General features: G+C 68.0%; 3 protein-coding genes across 4 annotated transcripts; all 3 read right to left on the bottom strand.

The window, feature by feature from the left end:
* Positions 1-991: 991 nt before the first annotated feature.
* On the bottom strand, positions 992-8,416 carry QARS1 (glutaminyl-tRNA synthetase 1). The gene is made up of 24 exons (XM_074879095.1): positions 8,259-8,416; positions 7,898-8,045; positions 7,713-7,822; positions 7,522-7,597; positions 7,230-7,294; positions 6,961-7,014; positions 6,705-6,762; positions 6,511-6,582; positions 6,260-6,345; positions 5,944-6,030; positions 5,735-5,834; positions 5,543-5,621; positions 5,311-5,419; positions 5,090-5,220; positions 4,161-4,253; positions 3,744-3,881; positions 3,583-3,670; positions 3,361-3,504; positions 2,719-2,823; positions 2,219-2,311; positions 1,832-1,959; positions 1,550-1,616; positions 1,251-1,376; positions 992-1,173 (listed from the first exon to the last, which is right to left on the bottom strand). Exons 1-24 carry the CDS (start codon positions 8,412-8,414, stop codon positions 1,123-1,125), a joined length of 2,364 nt encoding a protein of 787 aa, XP_074735196.1. The 5' UTR covers positions 8,415-8,416; the 3' UTR covers positions 992-1,122.
* Positions 8,417-9,464: 1,048 nt separating this feature from the next.
* On the bottom strand, positions 9,465-12,333 carry LOC141947660 (epidermal differentiation-specific protein-like). The gene is made up of 2 exons (XM_074878963.1): positions 12,205-12,333; positions 9,465-10,747 (listed from the first exon to the last, which is right to left on the bottom strand). Exon 2 carries the CDS (start codon positions 10,730-10,732, stop codon positions 9,674-9,676), a length of 1,059 nt encoding a protein of 352 aa, XP_074735064.1. The 5' UTR covers positions 10,733-10,747; positions 12,205-12,333; the 3' UTR covers positions 9,465-9,673.
* SLC6A8 (solute carrier family 6 member 8) lies at positions 12,220-17,917 on the bottom strand. Of its 2 annotated transcripts, none has more exons than XM_074878961.1 (14): positions 17,629-17,917; positions 17,108-17,362; positions 16,577-16,708; positions 15,693-15,960; positions 15,485-15,617; positions 15,126-15,260; positions 14,927-15,030; positions 14,714-14,838; positions 14,524-14,636; positions 14,306-14,443; positions 13,944-14,046; positions 13,763-13,863; positions 13,363-13,533; positions 12,220-12,735 (listed from the first exon to the last, which is right to left on the bottom strand). In XM_074878961.1, exons 1-14 carry the CDS (start codon positions 17,729-17,731, stop codon positions 12,604-12,606), a joined length of 2,013 nt encoding a protein of 670 aa, XP_074735062.1. In that variant the 5' UTR covers positions 17,732-17,917; the 3' UTR covers positions 12,220-12,603. The 2 variants fall into 2 exon arrangements, with proteins under 2 accessions (XP_074735062.1, XP_074735063.1); XM_074878962.1 differs by having other exon boundaries at positions 17,108-17,326; positions 17,629-17,916.
* Between the last annotated feature and the right edge of the window lie 359 nt (positions 17,918-18,276).

Genomic DNA, 18,276 nt, shown 5'->3' with positions numbered 1-18,276 from the left:
GCCCGGGCCCGCCCCGCACCTTAAAGGGGCCGCGCCCCGGTGCGGCAGGGGGGGGGACGCGGCCGCCGGAGGGCGCCTTCCACGGGGGAACGGCCGCACGGGTCCGGGACGCGCGGGTGGCCATGACCTCGACGGGGGTGGGGACAGCCCCCGGTCGCGGCCGTGGAGCTCGGGACGCCACCCGCACGCATGGCCGTGGGGCGCCGCCGGCCGAGGGGTCCCACGAAGCCGCTCCGCGCCAGGCGGGGGGCGGCCCGGCCGCGACCCCCACGGAGCAACCGGGGCGAGGCCCCGCCCCGCCCCACGGGTGGGCGAGAGCCCAATGCAGGGGTTCCCCAGGGAGAGCTCTGCAGCCTCCGCGGCCCGTATCGGCGGGGGCTGCGCCCTGTCCCCGGGCGGGACCGCGGGGCGAAGGGTCCCCGCACCGTGGGGCTGAGCCCGGGCTGCTTTAACGTGCCCATGTGCTCGGCGCGGCCTCCCCGTCACGGCTGGCGCTTAAGGTGGCCCGTGGGGCCAGGCAGAGCTTCCCCACCCCCGCCACGGCAGGGCCGGGGCCCCGCTCACGGGGCTCAAGGCACCGGGGTCACGCCGGTCCCGCGGGGGCACCCCCCTGACCCCCCAGCCCGGGGGCGGGCCGGGGCCACCCCACTCGAGTCCACCTTAAGGGGGGCCGGCGCTCGGGCGGTGTTTGTACACAGTGTGCACACTCTCCCGCCTGCCTGCGCTCTGCTGCCCCTGCCTGCACCCTGCCTGCACCCGCCCGCGGCCACGGCGGGCTCCGGGGACCCTCCCTCCATCCCACCCCGACACCCTCAACCCCAGACCAGCCTCGCGGTCCCGGGTGGGGGGAGCTGCATGTCCCACGGGGGCACCAGCCCTGTACCGGGGGGCAGGAGCAGACCCCAAGCTCCCAAGGAACAGGGGAGACCCCCTCCTCGGCACCCCAAGGCTGAGCGGGGGGACAGGAGGTAGTGACAGCGCGGGGACAGGGTTGGGATGCTCCATTTATTGAGGCGATGCTGTGGGGCGCCCTGGGGGGCTGCGCCAAGGCACGGCGGCTCTGGGGGTGCACAGGGATCCCCGGGGAAGCACCACCACGGCGGGGCAGCAGCAGAGGGGCCCTCAGGCCTTGCCAGGGTCCTCCTTCAGCGTCACTGTCCGGTTGAACACCATCTGGGGAGAGGCAGAGGGTCAGCTCGGAGCCCCATGGAAGGGAGGGGGTGCCCCGCTGCCCCCTCCCCAGGGCTCACCTTCCCCTCCTCGCTGTCCGGATCCACTGAGAAGTAGCCCAGCCGCTCAAACTGGAATTTATCGAAGGGCCGGGCGGAGAGGACGGAGCTGTCGACCAGGGCACTGCGGAGCACGCGCAGGGAGTCCTGGCAGAGGGAGGCAACTTAGCCAGCACCCCCAGCCCCTTTGCCCCCCTCCCCCCAGCCCCTCTCCCTGCCAGGAGGGGTAGGGATCACGTGGAGGTAGGTGCCTCAGGTGTGGGTGGACGAGATCCCCAGCTCCCCCCAGGCCCGTAACTCCAGCTCCTACCCCTACTCACAGGATTGAGGTCACTCAGAAAGCCACCGGGCACCTCCGACGGATCCTCAGGATTTTTGTGCAAAAACCTGCCATGAGACAGAGTCTTATCCCAAAGCCACCAGGGCAAGAGGACGTGGTGCCCCATGGTAACTATAGGGCAGCAGACTGTGGGACCCCACAGCAGCATCCTCCCCGCCAAGGAGCCAGGCAGACCCCAGGAAGCGGGCTGGTGCACGGCCATGCTGCCGGTCTGGCACCGCTGAGCTCACGCCTGCGCCTCTGCGGCGAACCGGGTACTCACAGCCGCTCGTAGAGCCGCACTTCACACACCAGCGGCTCCGACACCCAGTGGATGAAGGCTTTGGGCTTCTCCGCCACATCCGACTTGGTGCAGGTCACCTCCAGCTCTATCACGCGCCCGCTGGCATCCTTGGACACAAAACAAGCCGCCAGGCAGCAGTCAGGCAGCAGTCCCATCCCGCAGGGCAGCCCTGGGGCTGAAGCACCAGCCCCCCAGCTCTGGGCAACACTGCACCCCACTGTGCGAGGCACAGAACGGGCAGGGAGCTGCCACACAGGCAGCCTTCACCCACGCTGTGCCCGCAGTGCCCAGCCCAAGGTGACTATCGCTGCCTTCCCTGGTGGGGCACGGCCCAACCTCATGTCACCAGTGCCCAGAGCCACCCACCTTGATGATGTTCTGGACGGCAATGACGTAGCCAGCGTGGCGCAGCCCCACTGGCTGCCCGGGGGCCAGGCGCTTGTAGCCCTTGTCCACCTCCTGCGAGAGAGTTCATGGCTGCAGGAGGGGTCCTAGCACAAGCAGCAGGTCCCTCCCTCCAGCACGTCCCTTTGCCCCCACAACTGCATCCCCCCACCCGCTCCTGCCGTGCCAGGGATCGCTGCACCCAGGGCTGTCTCAACTCCCACATTGCTGCGGGACGTTCCCCAGCACACAGGCCAGGCGTGGGCACTGTCAGTTGGAGGGGTCCTGGCCAGGCTGAGGCCAGCAGGCGTTTCCCCAGTGTTCATCAGAGCTGCTGGCACTTTTGGGACTTGCAGTCGGGTGCCTGACACCCACCTTTGCCCCAAGCAGCATCAGTGCTGCACTCAGCGCTGCCAGGCTCCTATTGCCTGAGCAGGAGCTCCCAGGAGCAAAGGCAGTACAGCCCAGTGGACCCAGCTCACCTCCCTGAAGTCTGTCTCCTCGATGTAGACAGTGGGCTGGAAGGGCACTTTGTGAAAACCCTGGCTCTCATCAGCTGGGAAGTTGGGCACAAGGACCTCAAGTGCCTGGGGAGAAGGAGGGGGTGAATGCTGACCTTGGGGAACCCCATTCCCACCCCAGCCCGCAGCAGTCACAGAATGACAGAATCATCTGGGTTGGAAAAGCCCTTGTAGATCCTCCAGTCCAACCATGAACCTCACACTGACCGTTCCCAACTCCACCAGATCCCTCAGCGCTGGGTCAACCCGACTCTTCAACCCCTCCAGGGATGGGGACTCCCCCCCTGCCCTGGGCAGCCCATTCCAACGCCCAACAACCCCTTCTGCAAAGAAATCCTTCCTAAGAGCCAGTCTGACCCTGCCCTGGCGCAGCTTGAGGCCATTCCCTCTTGTCCTGGCGCTGGTTCCTTTGTTCAAGAGACTCATCCCTGCTCTCTGCACCCTCCTTTCAGGGAGTTGTAGAGGGCGATGAGGTCTCCCCTCAGCCTCCTCTTCTCCAGACTAAACCTCCCCAGTTCCCTCAGCCGCTCCCCATCAGACCTGTGCTCCAGACCCTGCACCAGCTTCATTGCCCTTCTCTGGACACACTTGAGTAAGTCTCACCTTCGGGGCAGGGAAGTTGGTGATGGTGACTTTGAGGGGCTCCAGGACAGCCATGGCACGGGGGGCCTGCTCATTCAGCACCTCCCGCACACACGCCTCCAGCAGATGTGGCTCCATCGTTGCCTGGGCCACTGTCACACCGACCTGTGGGACAGCTCGCTGTCACCATGCCAGCCAGGGCCCCATCCACCTGCCCCATCCCATCCTGTTCCCGACACCTACCCGGGCACAGAAGTTATTGATGGCCTCGGGGGGGAAGCCTCGCCGGCGCAGGGCTGTCAGCGTGAAGAGCCGTGGGTCATCCCAGTCCCTGAGAAAACACTGGTGAGACAGCCAGGTGTGCCCCGGGCAAGACCCACCCTGGCTGCTGGCCCAGCTCCTACCTCACAGCACCCGTCTCCACCAGCCGGATGATCTTCCTCTTGGAGACAACGGTGTAGAGCAGGTTCAGGCGCCCGTACTCCCACTGCACAGGGCAGTAGACATCCAGCGCGTTGCACAGCCAGAAGTAGGAGGAGCGCCTGCAAGGGAGGCACAGGCACAGCTCGGCTCAGCCTCACGCCTGCCCACAGCCCCACAGAATCACCAAAAAGACCTTGAAGATCCTCCAGTCCAACCATTAACCTCACACTGACCAGTCTCAACTCCACCAGATCCCTCAGCACTGGGTCAACCCGATCTGGTTGACGGAAACACCATCCCCCAGCACTCTGGCAGCCAGGACGTGGCCAGCTGCTCCCCTCCAGAGCTGCCCTGCCAGGTCCAGCTCAGCCCTGGGCCGTACCGTGCGCGGTACTCACCTGGCCTGGAACTCCTTGGTGCAGAGGGAGTGTGTGATGTGCTCGATGGAGTCGCAGAGGCAGTGTGTGTAGTCGTACGTGGGGTAGATGCACCTGCAAGGCAGACGCAGTCAGCGCTGGGGCTCAGCCCAGTTGCTGCTCCCTTCCCGACTGTGAGAGACTGAAATGTCCTATGACTGCCTCAAAGCTTGCTTGTGTCTGTGCAAACCTCCAAGAGAAGCTGCTGCGGCCTGTGAATTGGTCTGGGGGATGTCGCCCAGAGAAGCGGGAGTGTATTGAAGGATGCACCCCCCCACTTCCTTGCGGTTGCATTGTCTGGACTCTTTACACAAGCCTCAAAGGGGCAGACATGTACTGAGCTGGGCCCATCCTGTAGCCATTTGTGGCTCTGTTGTGTAGGCCAGACCCCATGCCTGCATTGCCAATGAACTGACAAGAGGCAAAGGTTCCTGCCCTGAAGCCAGATGCAACAAAACCTGTTGGACCAGAGAAAAAACACTAAAGGTGGGCAGATATGCTAATAAGCGGATATGATGAACTTAAAAAGGCAGCAGAAAATTTTTCTCAGTGTGCATCCACCATCGAAGCCAGATCCGTGTGCACCCACCACCGAAGAACTGAAGACTGAGGACCAACGGGAAGCTGCTGGATCCATGGTGGTGACTATTCTTGCAGCCCTATCCCCCATCCTTGCTTTATTTCTGTCTTTTCCTTCCATTCTGTCCTATCGCTACCCCTCTTCACCTTTTTCATAATAAAAACCTGTTTTGGGTATACGGCATTTGACCACATTTCTGTCTTAATCTCGCTCTTGGGATCACATCAAAACCTCCCCCGACATTGGATCGGGACATTAATGACACCTCCCCGCTCCTGGGAGACAGGCCCACCCCCACCACGTGTGCCAGGACGCCGCAGGCCCCCCCTACCACTTGTCCCCGGTGCGGTGGTGCGGAGTGAACTTGACGCGGTAGGCGACAGGGTCCATCTTCCCGTCCTCCATCACCAGCTTCATCCGCAGAGTGGCCTCCCCCTCCCCAAACTTGCCCTTTCGCATGTCCTGCAGAGCACAGAGGGAGGGGGAAGCTGTCGGCTGAGCCATGAACCCAGCCCCCATGGGCACGCAGCGCCTGCCCCCAGCCTGAATTACCTCGAAGAGCAGGAGCGACTCCTCCACGGGCCGGTCCCGCCATGGGGAGGGTGGTGGGTTGTGGCCCTTGATCTCCTCAACCTTCTGATGGCAGACGTACGCCTGGCCCCTATGGAGAGGAAACGCCGTCACCAGACGTGAGTGACCCCATCCCTGGGCGAGGGGGAGCCCCGGCTGCGGCAGGGGACATCCACACCGCCCCGGCACAGCCACACCGCCCCGGCACACTCGCCTGCGGATGAGCTCCAGGGCCCAGGTGTAGAGTTGGTCAAAGTAATCTGATGCATGGGTCACTGTGTAGGGCTGGTAGCCTGTGGGGTTGGGAGAAACAGAGCAGGTTGGAGGCACCCCCAAGGCCTGGCAGCAGGACCTGCATGCAGGGATGTCCCCAGCAGCACCTGGCCCTCCCCAGCCCGAGCTGTACCCAGCCACTCCACCATCTCCCGGATGGCTGTGAAGTACTTCTCCTCTTCCTTCTCAGGGTTGGTGTCATCGTAGCGCAGGAAGCACACGCCACCGTTGGCCTGGGCATGGGGGGGACAGTGAGCAGCCACTCCCTGAGAGACCACAGGGCCAGGCCAGCAACCAAGCAGTGGCTGGGGGGAGCTGCCAGCAGGGCTTGGTGCTTCTCACCTTGGCGTAGCCAAAGTTGAAGTTGATGGCCTTGGCATGGCCGATGTGCAGAATCCCGTTGGGCTCAGGAGGGAACCGTGTCCGCACCTGCGAGGGGAAAGGGGACACCTCTGTCCTTCAGCAGGAGACTCGCCCCCTCCCTGACAGCAGGGGCACTGACATGAGCCCCAACGATCCCACAGAGCCCCCTGTGCTGCCTCTGGCCATGCCCCCAGTGAGCTGTGTGTCCCCCCCAGCCCCCCCACCTGCCCAGCTGCAGCCTGGCACAGCAGTGCCACCCTTGCAGGGAACTGCTGGGCTGGGGACGTGGCCTCACCTGCCCACCCGTGATTGTCAGGTGATGTTTCAGCAGAGCCATGGTGTTGGGTGTCACCACGTAGCCCTCTGTCTTGTAGTTCTCTCCTACGGGCAGAGAATGCTCAGGGCTGCAGCACAGCCCAAACCAAGCCAAGCCCAGCAGCCCGTGGGGAAGGACATGGGATCAGTCTGGGGGCAGCACGGGGAGCCGGGGCCAGGCACAGAGTCAGTGGAGCAGCCCCGCACATGGCAGTGACTCCTCGTACTCACCCGGCTTGTGGAACTTGAGGGCTTCTCCCCGCAGCTGCTCCAGCAGCGACCGTGTCTCTGTGCCCACCTCACCTGCAGGGAGAGACGGGGCTGAGCAGGGGCCTGACCCCAGCTCCCAGGGTCCGGCTCAGAGGCAGGTCACAGCCAGGAACCGAAGGGCTGGGCAAGCTGCCCGCAGGAGGACAGTCTCTTACCGTTCTCCACCACAACCACCTTCTGCTTCTCTGCTGGGGCCGGTCGGGCCTTCGCAGCCTGCAGGGACCAGCACAGCATCCTGAGTGCCCAGCCCCGGCACGGACTTTCCCCTCCCAGCTCAGCCTGCTGCCCCCAGCGCTCCTTCAGACCCACGTCCATGGTGGCAGCTGGGCCCAGAGCAGCGATTTGGGACCCTGCCTGGACACTCAGCAGGGAACTACCACCCCCCACCCCAGCTCCCACCCTCCTCCTCACCTTTGGTTTCTTTTCCAGGTCAGCTTCTGTCTTTGGCCCCAGCAAATGCAGCACCTAGAGAAGAGAGACACAGACAGGAGTAGAAAAGGCTCCTGCTGCCCCAAGGCCTGGAGGTGGCCCTGTCCAGCTGTCACCCACCCTCCCCTCACCCTGTCTGTCCCCAGCACCGAGCCCTCCCACGGGACAGGCCAGCAGGTCCCGCCCAGGGCACAGCACTGACAGGGGGACACCACCTCAAGCAGCGCCCGACCCACTGCCCTCGCACCCACCTGCAGGTCCACCTCGTTCTTGATGGTCTTCCCGTCCGCCCACCGCAGCCGGCTCCGCGCCTCCCCTGCAGACAGGGCACCCCGTGGGCAAGGGGCACGGCCCAGCCCGGGGGGGGGCTTCAGCCAGGAGGCCGTGGCCAGCAGCTGGAGGCAGCCCTTGCCCCAGGCCACCACGAGCGCCTGCCCACACCGGGGACGTGATGGGACGTCTCCTCAGCGTCGGCTGAGCTGGCTCTGGGATCCAGGGGAGTGGAAGTGCCAGGCAGGGGCTGCCCCGGTGCCCCACACTCACCCATCAGCAGCCCCATGTTGAAGCGGTAGCGCTCCGCCAGCAGCTCTGCTCGGTGCTCGCCAATCACCGCCTCCACCTGGGGAGTGGCATGGGGACACGGGGGTCAGCGAGGCAAGACGGGGAGCACGACGCCAGGGCCAGCGTCCCCCCTGCGCTGTCCCCACGGGGCAGGCAGGGCCGTGGCCACTCACCGCCTCCTCGATCTGCTCGGGGGTGACGCAGACCCCCACGCCACAAGCCCGCTCAAAGTCCGCCACGTCCAGGGGCTCCAGGGGGTGGCTCCTCACGTACTCCAGGGCGGCTGGGGACAGAGAGGAGGTGAGGAGCGGGGCTCTCCCCTCCCCACCGGGGCCGGGGTCCCGGGGCCGCACGGTACCGCTGAGTTGCAGGTCGGTGAGGATCTCCCGGCGGGCGATGTAGTCGACGAGGAAGCCGAGGTGCTTCGGATCCCTGAGGCGGGCGGCCGCGTTGTACAACAGCGTCCCGGTGGCTTTATCCAGGGTGGGGCCCAGCGCGCTCCGAGCCTGCCGCCGCCCCGGGGAAGCGTTAGGGCTGAGCCCCGGTGAACCAGCAGCCCCGGGGATGGGCGAAGCGGGGGAGGGGGGGAATTACAAGGCCGCTCGGTGGAGCCGGGGAGGACGCGGAACCGATGGGGTGTCCTGGGGAGGGGGCGGGGTCCCGGCGGTGACGCCGCCGCCGCACCGGGGAACCGGGGAGAGGGCCCGCGGCGTGCTCACCTGCAGCACGGCGCGGCGGAGCAGCGCGCTGAGCGCCCCATTGCGCAGCGTCTCTCGTGCTTTGGCCTCGCTGAGGCCGATGCCGGTGAAAAGCCCCAGCGCCTCCTCCACCTCCTCCGCCGCCATCGGCCCCGCCGCCGCCTCCGCCGCCGCCATGCTGCCGCCACTGCCCGCCGGGGGGGCGGGGCCACGCCCAGCCAATCATGGCGCGGAGGGCGTGTCGCCGGCGCAGGTCGAACCAATCGACAGTGAGAGAGGCCCGTCTCGGCCAATGGGATGGGCGAGCTCGACGCCGGCTCCGCGAATAGGCGCGTAGGGGGCGGGGCCAAGCCGGCGGCAGGTTGCATCATTTAAAGAGCCCGGTGGGGTCGGGAGCCACGTGGGGGGCGTGGCTGGAGGCAGGGCCTGGGGCGGGGCCGCCGCCCGTGACAGGCCCCGCCCTCCCCCGCCCCACCGGGCGCCCACCGCCCCGCGGCCCTTTGTCCTCGCCCGGCCGCCGTAGCGCTCCGCCGGCTCCCGCATCCCGCATCCTGCCGGCTCCCGCAGCCCCGGCGGCAGTCTCGGCCCTCCCGTGTCCCCGTGTGTGTCCCCGGCGGCCCCGAGGACGGTCCCTGCGACGGGCCGGTGGGGACACACACGCCCAAGGGCCCGTGCGGGGCGGAGCTGGGGGGGATCGCTGTGGCCACCCCAGCCCGGTGTGTGCGGGGGCCCCTCCGGCTCCCCCAGACCCGTGTCCCCGCAGCTGCCCCGGCCCCCCGCTGTCCCCCCAGTCCAATGTCCGGTTTCCCCAGCCCGGTGTGTGTAGGACCAGGCCAGCCCGGTGTCCCCTGGCTTTCCCAGCCTGGTGTCCCTTGTACCCCCCAGCCCAGTGTCCTCCCACTTCCCCACCCTCCGTGTCCCTCCAGCTCCCCCAGCCCACTCTACCCCTCAGCCCAGTGTCTCCGGGCTCCCTCAGCTTGGTGTCCCTCCAGCTTCTGCAATCTGGTGCCCACTCCCCCAAGCCTGGCATCCCCTGGCTCTCCCAGCCTGCTGTCCCCCCCAGTCTGGTGTCCCCACAGCTCCCCCAGACCAGTATACCTCTCAGCCTGGTGTCCCCCCAGCCCGGTGTTCCCTGGCTCCCTCAGCCCCATGTCCCCCCCAGCCCAGTGTCCCCCCAGCTCCCCCAGCCCGCTCCCACCCCAGCCCCAGCAGAGCAGATCCGAGCGGTTGGGGAAGGGGGTTTATTAGCAACACCCGGCGGGACGAGGCACCATCAGGTCCTGCCAGCCGGAGCCATCCGACACGGCCAGGGCACGGCTTGTCCTGGCTCCCCCCGGGCAGGTCGGGCAGGTCGGGCAGGCAGTGCTGGTGGCCCCAAGAGGACAGAGCTGATGCCCAGCACAGGGGCAGAGCTAGAGCTAGAGCTAGAGCTAGAGCTAAAGCTCCATCCCAGTGCCAGGCACTGGCTCCGTTCCATCAGTGACTGCCTGCTCCCTGCCTGCAGCCGGCAGAGGCTTCAAGCTATAGCGAGCACTGATGTTGGTACCCGAGACGCTGCGGTACTCGCCCATCTCCGTACGGACGGCTTCGTTCTGGGTGATGGTCAGCAGGACCGGGACGGAAAGCGTCACCTCCTTCCGCAAGACCTGGATGCTGAGTGCCGTGCGCGGGGGGACCTTAGCCGGCAGCTGCACCTCCACGCGTTCCCGGCGGGTGTTAGATTCGCTGCGCCCTTTCTGCACCGTGAAGATGTTGGAGGCTTCCACGGTCAGTGTGAAGGAGAGCCCAGCTTTGAGGCTGGTGGCATTGCTGAAGTGGAAGCTCTGCCAGAGCGTGGTGCCGTACTCCCGGCTGCTGCTGGCTGCCAGCGCCTGCTCCGAGTTTGTCTCGTTCACCCCCTCGATCTCATCCACCAGCACCTCCCGCTCCGCCTCCACCCGCTTCTGCTCCCAGAGGAGACGCGCCGAGACCAGGGGCCGCCCGGGCCGCAGCGGGCGCAGGTGGGACAACCGAGCCTGGAAGTTCAACTCAGGTTTATAGTCAGCGAGACGCTCACCGGGCCACGCCAGGCAGTGCCAACCGCCCCGGCCGGGGTGCTGGTAGAGCAGCCAGACACCTCGCTGCACCACATGGGAGGCCACCCGGTCGTTGAAGTACCCGTATGCCAAGTTGGTCTCCTCTGTCACCACCTTGCAGGCACCTTGGAAGTTGGGGCGCTCGTAGAGGGTGATCTGGGGGTCCCCCAGGTCATGGTGCACAAGACGCAGCGCCGAGAAGCTGTTGGGCCGCCCCACCGAGGGGTACTCGCCTTCCTCGAAGGCGTGTGGCTCCCCCTCGTACTTGGGGTCCGTGTAGGCAATCCAGGGCTGCCCCACCACCTTCAGGGAGGCAATGCAGTCCCCAAAATCCAGCTCATGCAGGTCGGGCACGTCGCAGGTGAACTCCCGGCTCAGCCCCTCAAAGTTGGCACGCTCGTACACAGTGATCCGGTTCATGGTGCTGCAGGCACCCTGTGAGGGCACAACGCACGTCGTCTCCTCGCGTGGGTGCTACGGGAAACCCGTGAGGAAAGCCCGGCCAGAAAAGGGGCCTCCTGGCATCCCCTTTAGTCCCTGTCCTCTGCCTCTTCTTTGCCCAACTCTGCCCGGTCCCTGTGCTCCCACCGTCTGCGCCGGCAGCGCCCCGACACCAGGTCACGGCCGTGCCTTTTACAAGGGGGTGGTGGGGCCGGGGCGTGCTGCGACACGCAGCGAAGGCGATGACGGCTCTCGCCCCCGCGCCCAGCCCCGGCCCCGCTCCGGCGGCGGGGAGCCAGCCAGGCCCCGCACAGCCGCACGGCAGCCGGTACACCGGGATGCCAGCCGGGCCCGCAGACCAGCCCTGCCGGAAAGTCCTGCCGCGCCCAGGGCACCCGGCGCTCCAGCGCTAACGAGTCACCGCCAATTATCACTGATGCTTCTGCCCTGCCTGCGCTAATTACGGTGTGCGTTGCCGGTGGGGCAGGAACTGCCGGCTCGCCCCAGCGGGGTGATAGGGTATTGTGGTGGGGCGAGCCAGCGCCCCGAGACAAGCCCCTCCGGCACTCCAGTGCCCCCGGGGGCACAAGACACGGCCCCCCCATGGCACGGCACCACTGTCCCAGCCTCACGCCCCAGGATGGCCGGGGCAGGTGGTGGCACTTCTGCCCCCTTGTTCCTCCACGGGCAGGATGGCCACGGACCACCCGGCGTGGCCACGGCGCTGCTGGAGGGCGATGAGTGTCAGTGCCGGGCGCGGCGGGACGCTGACACCCAGCCAAGGCACAGCCACCCCAAACACAGCATGTCGGGGGCTTCCTCAGGGCACCATGTGGGTCCCCATGGGTGCTGGCCTCCCCAGGGAGCTGTCAGTGCGGGGCACAGGGCACATGCCCCGCCTGGCTGGCACCCCCCTGGGAAGGGGACTCGGGCAGCTCGAGGGGTCTGGGGCAAGTAGAGCCTCTGGCTTCTCCTGGCTATGTGCCTGGGCCCTGGGGCTACCTCATGCTCTTGTCCCCACAGTTCTGCCCAGCCCAGGGAGCAGAGAGCCCCAGAATCGACATGAGCAGCTCCCAGTGAGGAATGGCTGGATCCTGACCCCCCCCTGCAGCCCCCACTCTGGGCTAGGGACAGCCAGGACCCCCCAAAGCCTCTGGGTTGAAATCTGCCCCTTGGGGCCAGTGCAGGGCTGGGAAGCGGGGCCAGCCCCGGCTGCGTGGGGTGCCCCAGTGCTGCAGGGAACCTGCAGGCACCCACATCCTGCGGTAGAGGAGGACAGAGACCCCCCTGCTCTGGTGGCCTGTCACCCCCCGATTCACCCCAAAAGAGGAACCCAGGTGTCCCCCCATCCCTGAGCCCTATCCCCCCCCAAACCCCTGTCCCCCACAGGGAGGTGCCACCCCACATCTCACCCCCCCCAGCTGCCCACGCCCGTGCCCCCCGTCCCCTGCCTGCAGTGCCGGGGCTGCCAGGGTCTCCCAGTTTATTGCCAGATGTCGGGGCGGTCGGGGTTACACCAGACAAACGCTACAGGAAGCGGTTAGTGAGCGGGGGGCTGCGGGGGCTGCGGGCGGGGGCCAGGGAGGGGCCGTCCCGCTCGCTCCCCCGGCCCGCAGCCTCCCCATCGGCCCCCCGGGCTGCCACGCTCCCCCGCGCTGGGGACCCCTCCCGCTCCCTGCGGCCGCCCCGGCCCTGCGGCCCCCAGCAAACCCCCACCTCCCTGTCGTGCACCCCTCCCTGTGGCGAGGCCGGCGGGCCGGGGCGGCGCGAGGGGCACGGGGCAGCGTGGGTGGGAGGCGGTGCTGGCATTATTGCTATGGCGGGCGGGAGCAGCGCGACCCTCCCCACGCTCAGATCACAGTCTCGAAGAGCGTCGCCTTCTCCTTGGGGGGCTCCGGGGCCAGCAGCTTGGCTTCTGCCTCGGGTGTCAGGTACTCCAGGTGGTGGTGGCCCCAGATTGGAGTGGTCAGGAGCTGCCAGCGCTGCGGGGACGCCGTGTCAGCACCCGGGGATGGCGGCACTGGGGAGTGCCTGGACCCAACATGGTGCGTGGGGATGGGACCGAGGTGGGGACAGGGGTGGGATTTAGATGGGGATGGAGGTGAGGCCGGGATGGGGAAGGGATTGAAATGGGAGCGAGAGAGGGAGAGCACGGGGACAGGGATGGGATTGAGACAGTGACGGGATCGAGACAGCGAAGTCAGCAAGGATGGGATTTAGGTGAGGCTGGGAGTGAGACAGCGATGGCCACGGGGACAGGATTTGGATGGGGATGGGGGTGAGACTAGGATGGGGAAGGGTTTGAAATGGGATTGAGACAGCGACAGGGATTGCGTGAGGACAGGGGTGAGATGGGACGGGATTGAGAGCGCAATAGGGACAGGATTTGGCTGTGAGTGAGTGATAAGGATGGGGACAGGGACAGGATTTAGATGGGGATGGGACTGAGTGATGCAAGCAAGGATGGGATTCAGGTGAGGCTGGGAATGAAACAGGGATGGGGGACGGGATTTGGCTGGGGATGGGGATGGGGAGAGCGGGACAGGGACAAGGATGGCCGAGATGGGTTGGGGACGGAGGCAGGAGGGCCCCCGTCGCGCCGCCCTCACCTCGCGCAGGGAGCCTTTGCAGCGCAGGAGCTTGTAGAGGACGGTGCAGGGGATGCAGAGCATGGAGGAGAGTGCCAGGACCCAGCCGATGGCGTCCCCCCACCACGGGTACACGTACGTCTTGTTGTAGGTCAGTGGCTTGTAGTTCACCACGTGGAACACGAAGATGCCCTGGGTGGAGGAAGAGTTGGGGGAGGTGAGATCCCGCGGGGAAGGGACGTGGCAGCCCCAGACCCCCCCCACACGTGTCACCCCACACTCCCGATATGTCACCCCGTGGCCCTGACACCGTGTCACCCCGTGGATGCCGTGCCCAAAGCAGCCGCCTGGGGGAGCCCGGTGCCCGCGGCAGCGAGCACCCGCAAACCCACGCGTGTGTCCCCCCCCGCGCCGGGCTCACCACGCAGACCAGCGGGGTCACCACGGCCCAGCACCACTTCATGAAGGGCAGGGGCCGGTAGCCGATCATACGGGCCACGTCGTCCATGAAGCGGTCGGCACCTGCGGGGAGAAAGGCGTCAACCGGGCTCTACGGGGCACCCGTGTCCCCCCCCACCCCGCCGTGTCCCCCCTGGCCTCACCATAGACCCAGGCAATGACCACGCACTCCCAGAAAGCCTGCCACAGCAGCGTGATCCCGCTGGCCGAGTAGTTGTCAAAGAGCTGGAACACGTACATGCCGCCCTGCCGGGATGGCACCGCATGTCACCGGGGCTGTGCCGGCTGCCCCTGGCCTGGGGCTTGGCCACCCTGCACGCCACGGGCACCCCGTGCTCCCACAGCACCCCCACGCCACGGGCACCCCAAGCTGCCGTGGGTGCAGCAGCCCCAGGGAGCTCCCACCCCCACGCTGGGGCCCTGTGGGAGGTGACATCCCAGGGGGGGGCAGGTGTGGGTGCCCGGCGTGAAGCCGTTTGGCCGGTGTCCCCGCCGCGTCCCCCACCTGCGTGACCATGGAGAGGTCGATGAGGCAGCAGACGATGCAGCAGAGCGCAGCGGTGAGCTCGCGGCGCAGCGAGCCAGCCCCCGGCTGAGGGAACAGGTCCAGGATGCCCGTGATGAAACCCTCCACGCCGACAAACTGCGGCAGAGAGCGGGGCTCAGCGGGGACGTGCCACCTCGTCCCCTCCCTGTCCCTGTCCCCCTTGCCCGCCGCTGCACCTGGCTGTCCAGCCCCAGCACGAGGAGCATGAAGAAGAAGAGCGTGGCCCAGAGCGGGGACAAGGGCATCAGCGTCACGGCTTTGGGGTAGGCGATGAAAGCCAGCCCGGGGCCTGCGGGAGAGCAGGGTCAGCGGTGTCACCCCAGGAGGGGACACAGTGCTAGTGAACAGCCACCGCCCAGCACTCACCAGACTCGGCCACCTTAGAGATGTCCACGCCTTGCTCGGAGGCCATGAAGCCCAGCACGGAGAAGACGACGAAGCCGGCAAAAAAGCTGGTGGAGCTGTTGATCACAGCCAGGATGTAGGCGTCCCTGCGGGCAGAGCGGGTCAGGGGGTGCCAGGGGGACACTGGGGGACACCTCGGGGTGGGGGGACACCCCGCAGCCAGCACAGCCCTACCTGTAGCAGTTGTTGTGGAAGCGGTTGTAGCTGCCCAGCGCGGTCAGGGCGCCCAGCCCGATGGCGTAGGAGAAGAAGATCTGGGTGCCAGCGTCGATCCAGACCTGGGGTGCAAGGGAGGGTGTCAAGCGGGGGGTGAGGAGGGTGTCGGGGGGATGCCCAGCACCCAGCCCTCTCCTGCTCCCCCCGCTGCCCTCACCTGTGCCTCAGCCAGCTTGGACCAGTCGGGTTTCAGGTAGTAGACGATGCCACCCAGCGCCCCGGGCAGTGTCACCCCGTGGACCAGCAGCAGGATGAGGACCACGTAGGGGAAGAGTGCCGTGAAGTAGACAATCTGCAGAGGAGTGGGTGCCGGTGAGACACCCCGGGCCGGAGCTCTCCGTCACGTGCCACAGGTGTCCCAGCGGGACCAGGGCTCGGGGATGTCCCCAGCAACTGGTGGCACGTCCCAGACAGATGTGGGACAGGGGGTCTTGCACCCCCGTGGGCTGCAGCACAGGAGGGGCAGGAGCCCTCGTGCCGGTGGCCCCGACGCGTCCCCCACCCCACCAGCGTCACCTTCCCAGTCGACTTGACACCCTTCCAGATGCAGAAGTAGACGACGACCCAGGTGGTGACCAAGCAGAGGATCATCTGCCAGTTCATCTCCCCCGGCTCGCTGAGGTCCCCCGAGAGCCGCAGCACCTTGTTCCTGCAAAGCGGGGCTGTGCTGAGCACCAGCATGACCCTCCCCTGGGCGAGACCCACCCTGATCCCCCACACTCACTCCCAAAACTCGATGACGGGCGAGCGCTTGCTGGCCAGGTCGGCACAGCTGAGGTTGAAGGGCCCGGCGCTGGCGTTGGCACTGCCGTTGCGGCAGAGCTCGAGGTGGAAGAGCTCAGCGCACTGCTCGGTGTTCCAGGCGTGGCCGCAGGTGGCCCAGGGCAAGGTGTCCGTCAGCGAGTGCACCAGGTAGAAGAGCCCCCACACCAGGATCATGATGTAGTAGGAGTTGCAGAAGAAGACGATCACCATGGAGGCCAGGCCCAGACCTGCGGCACGGGGAGATCAGAGCCCACGGGCACCCACAGGCACCCAGCAGCCCGGCGGGGTGGGGGAGCCGGCCGCCTGGGGTGGGATGGGGGGTGCTGGCAGGGATGGGGCAGGACATGGTGGGGACGCAAGGAGCTGGCAGGACAGCAGGGAGCTGGTGGGGACAGGCCAGCGGGAGCTGGCAGGGCGGTGTGGGAGCAGCTGGCAGCACGGGCAGGACTGGGGGGGAGCCAGCAGGGCACCGCTGAGGTGGGGATCAGGCAGCCCCCCGGGGAGGCCGGCAGCACGTAGGCAGGGAGTCACGGGGGCCGGGCAGGGCAGCGCAGGGTGCCACGAGGCATGGGTGCAGGCAGCTGCCACCCTTGGCCAGGGCGCAGGGTAGCAGTGGGACGCGGGCAAGGTGCACGGGAGCAGGCAGGGCGTGGGCAGGGTGCCGCCAGCTCTGGCAGGCTGCAGGCAGCCCGTGCCCCAGGCAGGGTGCCGGCAGGGTGCTGCCAGCCCCGAGCAGGGCGCCGGGGGGCCCCTGGGTAGGGTGTAGGGTGCCGGAGGCCAGGGGCAGGGTGTAGGAGGCCACGGGCAGGACGCAGGCAGGGTGCAGGCAAGGCGCGGCATTACCCTTGAAGAGGGGGGCGATGTTCCAAGCGGCGATGCCCCCCTGCTTCATGAACTGCCCCAGGGCCACCTCCAAGAAGAAGACGGGGATGCCGCCCACGAAAACGATGAGCAGGTAGGGGATGAGGAAGACGCCTGGGGCCGGGGGAGGGGGGTGCAGGGGGCCGGCTCAGCCACCGCCGCCCCCCCCGGGCCCCCCCGGGCCCCCCCCTTCCCTCCCTGCGCCGCCCGCCCCGGGCGCAGCGAATGGCGAAGGCGCCTCCGCGCCCTCCCCTCGCCGCGCCGCCGATGTAGGTCAGGGCAGGCAGGTGGCTGGGGGCTCCCCATAGACCCCCCACCCCGGTGGGTGCCACCGGACACGCGTGGGGTGACCCACGAGTCCCTCAGACGGCCCCTCGCTGCGGGGAGGCGCGGGGTGGGCTGACCCACCGTGGGGGTGATCCCCCGCACACACTTCGGGGTGGAAAGGGGTGGGGGCGTGCTCCCACGCGCCGTGGGGTGCCCCCCACGCCGTGGGGCAGGCGCGGGGCTCACCTCCGCCGTTCTTGTAGCACAGGTAGGGGAAGCGCCAGACGTTGCCCAGCCCCACGGCGAAGCCCACGCAGGACATGATGAAATCCATCTGCCGGGTCCACGTCTCCCGCTCGGGGACGGCCGCTTTCGGGGGGCCGGGGGGTCCCACCAGCGGTGCCGTCACCGCCCGCTCCTCGCCCGCCGCGGGGGGCTCCGCGCCCTCCGCCTCCCCGCGGGCCTCTGCCGAGACCGAGTTGGGGAGGGGGGGGGCCCACGCTGCCGTCACGAGCGCCCGTGGGGGCGCGGGGAGGGAAAAGGGAAGGGGGGGAGGGAATGGAGGCGGCCCCCCCCCCCCCTCCCCGCGCGCCCCTCTCCGCGCGTGGGGGCGTGACGTCAGATGTCAGGCCGGCGCGTGACGTCACAATGCAGAGCGGTGACTCACCCCGCGGCGGCGGGAGGGGGCGCGCCGCGGTCGCGCGTGGCCGTGGGCCCCCCCCCCTTCTCATCCCCAACCTCATCCCTCCCCAGCGCTCCCCGCTTACCGGAGCCCGCGGGGGCAGCGGCGGCGGCGGCAGCAGCAGCGGCGTCGCGTCGCGGGGCGGCGGGCGGCTGCGGGGCGGCCGTGTCGGCGGGGACGGGGGGCATGTCGCGGGGGGCCGGGGAGCGGGGGCGGGTCGGGGGCGGCTCCGTGGCCGTGGGAGGGGGGGGGGGGGGGCTCAGAAGCAATCCACGAAGCACTTGAAGGTGAGTCGGAAGAACCTCATTGAGGGCGGCGGGGCGCGGCGGGGCGGGCCGGGCCGGGCGGGCGGCTCAGAGCCGGGCTGCGGGGCCGGCGCCGCGCGGCCGCTCCGGGGCTCTCTGCGCCGCGGCACCGGGCGGCGGCGGAGGCAGCGACCGGCCGCGCCGCCCCCCGAGCCCTATTGGACGCGCCGCCCGCCCGCGGCTTGACGGGACTTGCAGTCCCGCCGCCCCGGTGCCGGCGGGGCGTCACCTGGGGATACCGGGCACTAAGGGATACGGGGCGATAAAACACCCCGCGGGACAGCGCGGGGACGGGGCGCTCCGGGCACCAGAACACCGGGACTTGCAGTCCTGGAGCACCGGCAACGGGGGACACCACCAGGCACCAGGACTTGCAGTCCTGGAGCACCGGGACACACCCGGAGCACCGGGACTTACAGTCCCGCCGC

The sequence above is a fragment of the Strix uralensis genome, chromosome 10 (genome assembly GCF_047716275.1).
Source record: "Strix uralensis isolate ZFMK-TIS-50842 chromosome 10, bStrUra1, whole genome shotgun sequence".
Classification (NCBI taxonomy): Eukaryota; Metazoa; Chordata; class Aves; order Strigiformes; family Strigidae; genus Strix; species Strix uralensis.
The sequence above is the reverse complement of the archived record's forward strand: the minus strand, read 5'-3'. Positions and strand labels throughout refer to the sequence as shown.

Coding starts and splice junctions, on each gene's coding strand:
- QARS1 (XM_074879095.1), bottom strand. CDS start 8,414: ATGGCGGCGGCGGAGGCGGCGGCGGGGCCGATGGCGGCGGAGGAGGTG. Junction 6,763..6,960: donor ACCTGGAAAAGAAACCAAAG/GTGAGGAGGAGG, acceptor TGGTCCCTGCAG/GCTGCGAAGGCCCGACCGGC. Junction 1,960..2,218: donor CCGTCCAGAACATCATCAAG/GTGGGTGGCTCT, acceptor TTTGTGTCCAAG/GATGCCAGCGGGCGCGTGAT.
- LOC141947660 (XM_074878963.1), bottom strand. CDS start 10,732: ATGAACCGGATCACTGTGTACGAGCGTGCCAACTTTGAGGGGCTGAGC.
- SLC6A8 (XM_074878961.1), bottom strand. CDS start 17,731: ATGCCCCCCGTCCCCGCCGACACGGCCGCCCCGCAGCCGCCCGCCGCC. Junction 15,961..16,576: donor CATCGCCCCCCTCTTCAAGG/GTAATGCCGCGC, acceptor CCCGTGCCGCAG/GTCTGGGCCTGGCCTCCATG. Junction 14,839..14,926: donor TTCCACAACAACTGCTACAG/GTAGGGCTGTGC, acceptor CTCTGCCCGCAG/GGACGCCTACATCCTGGCTG.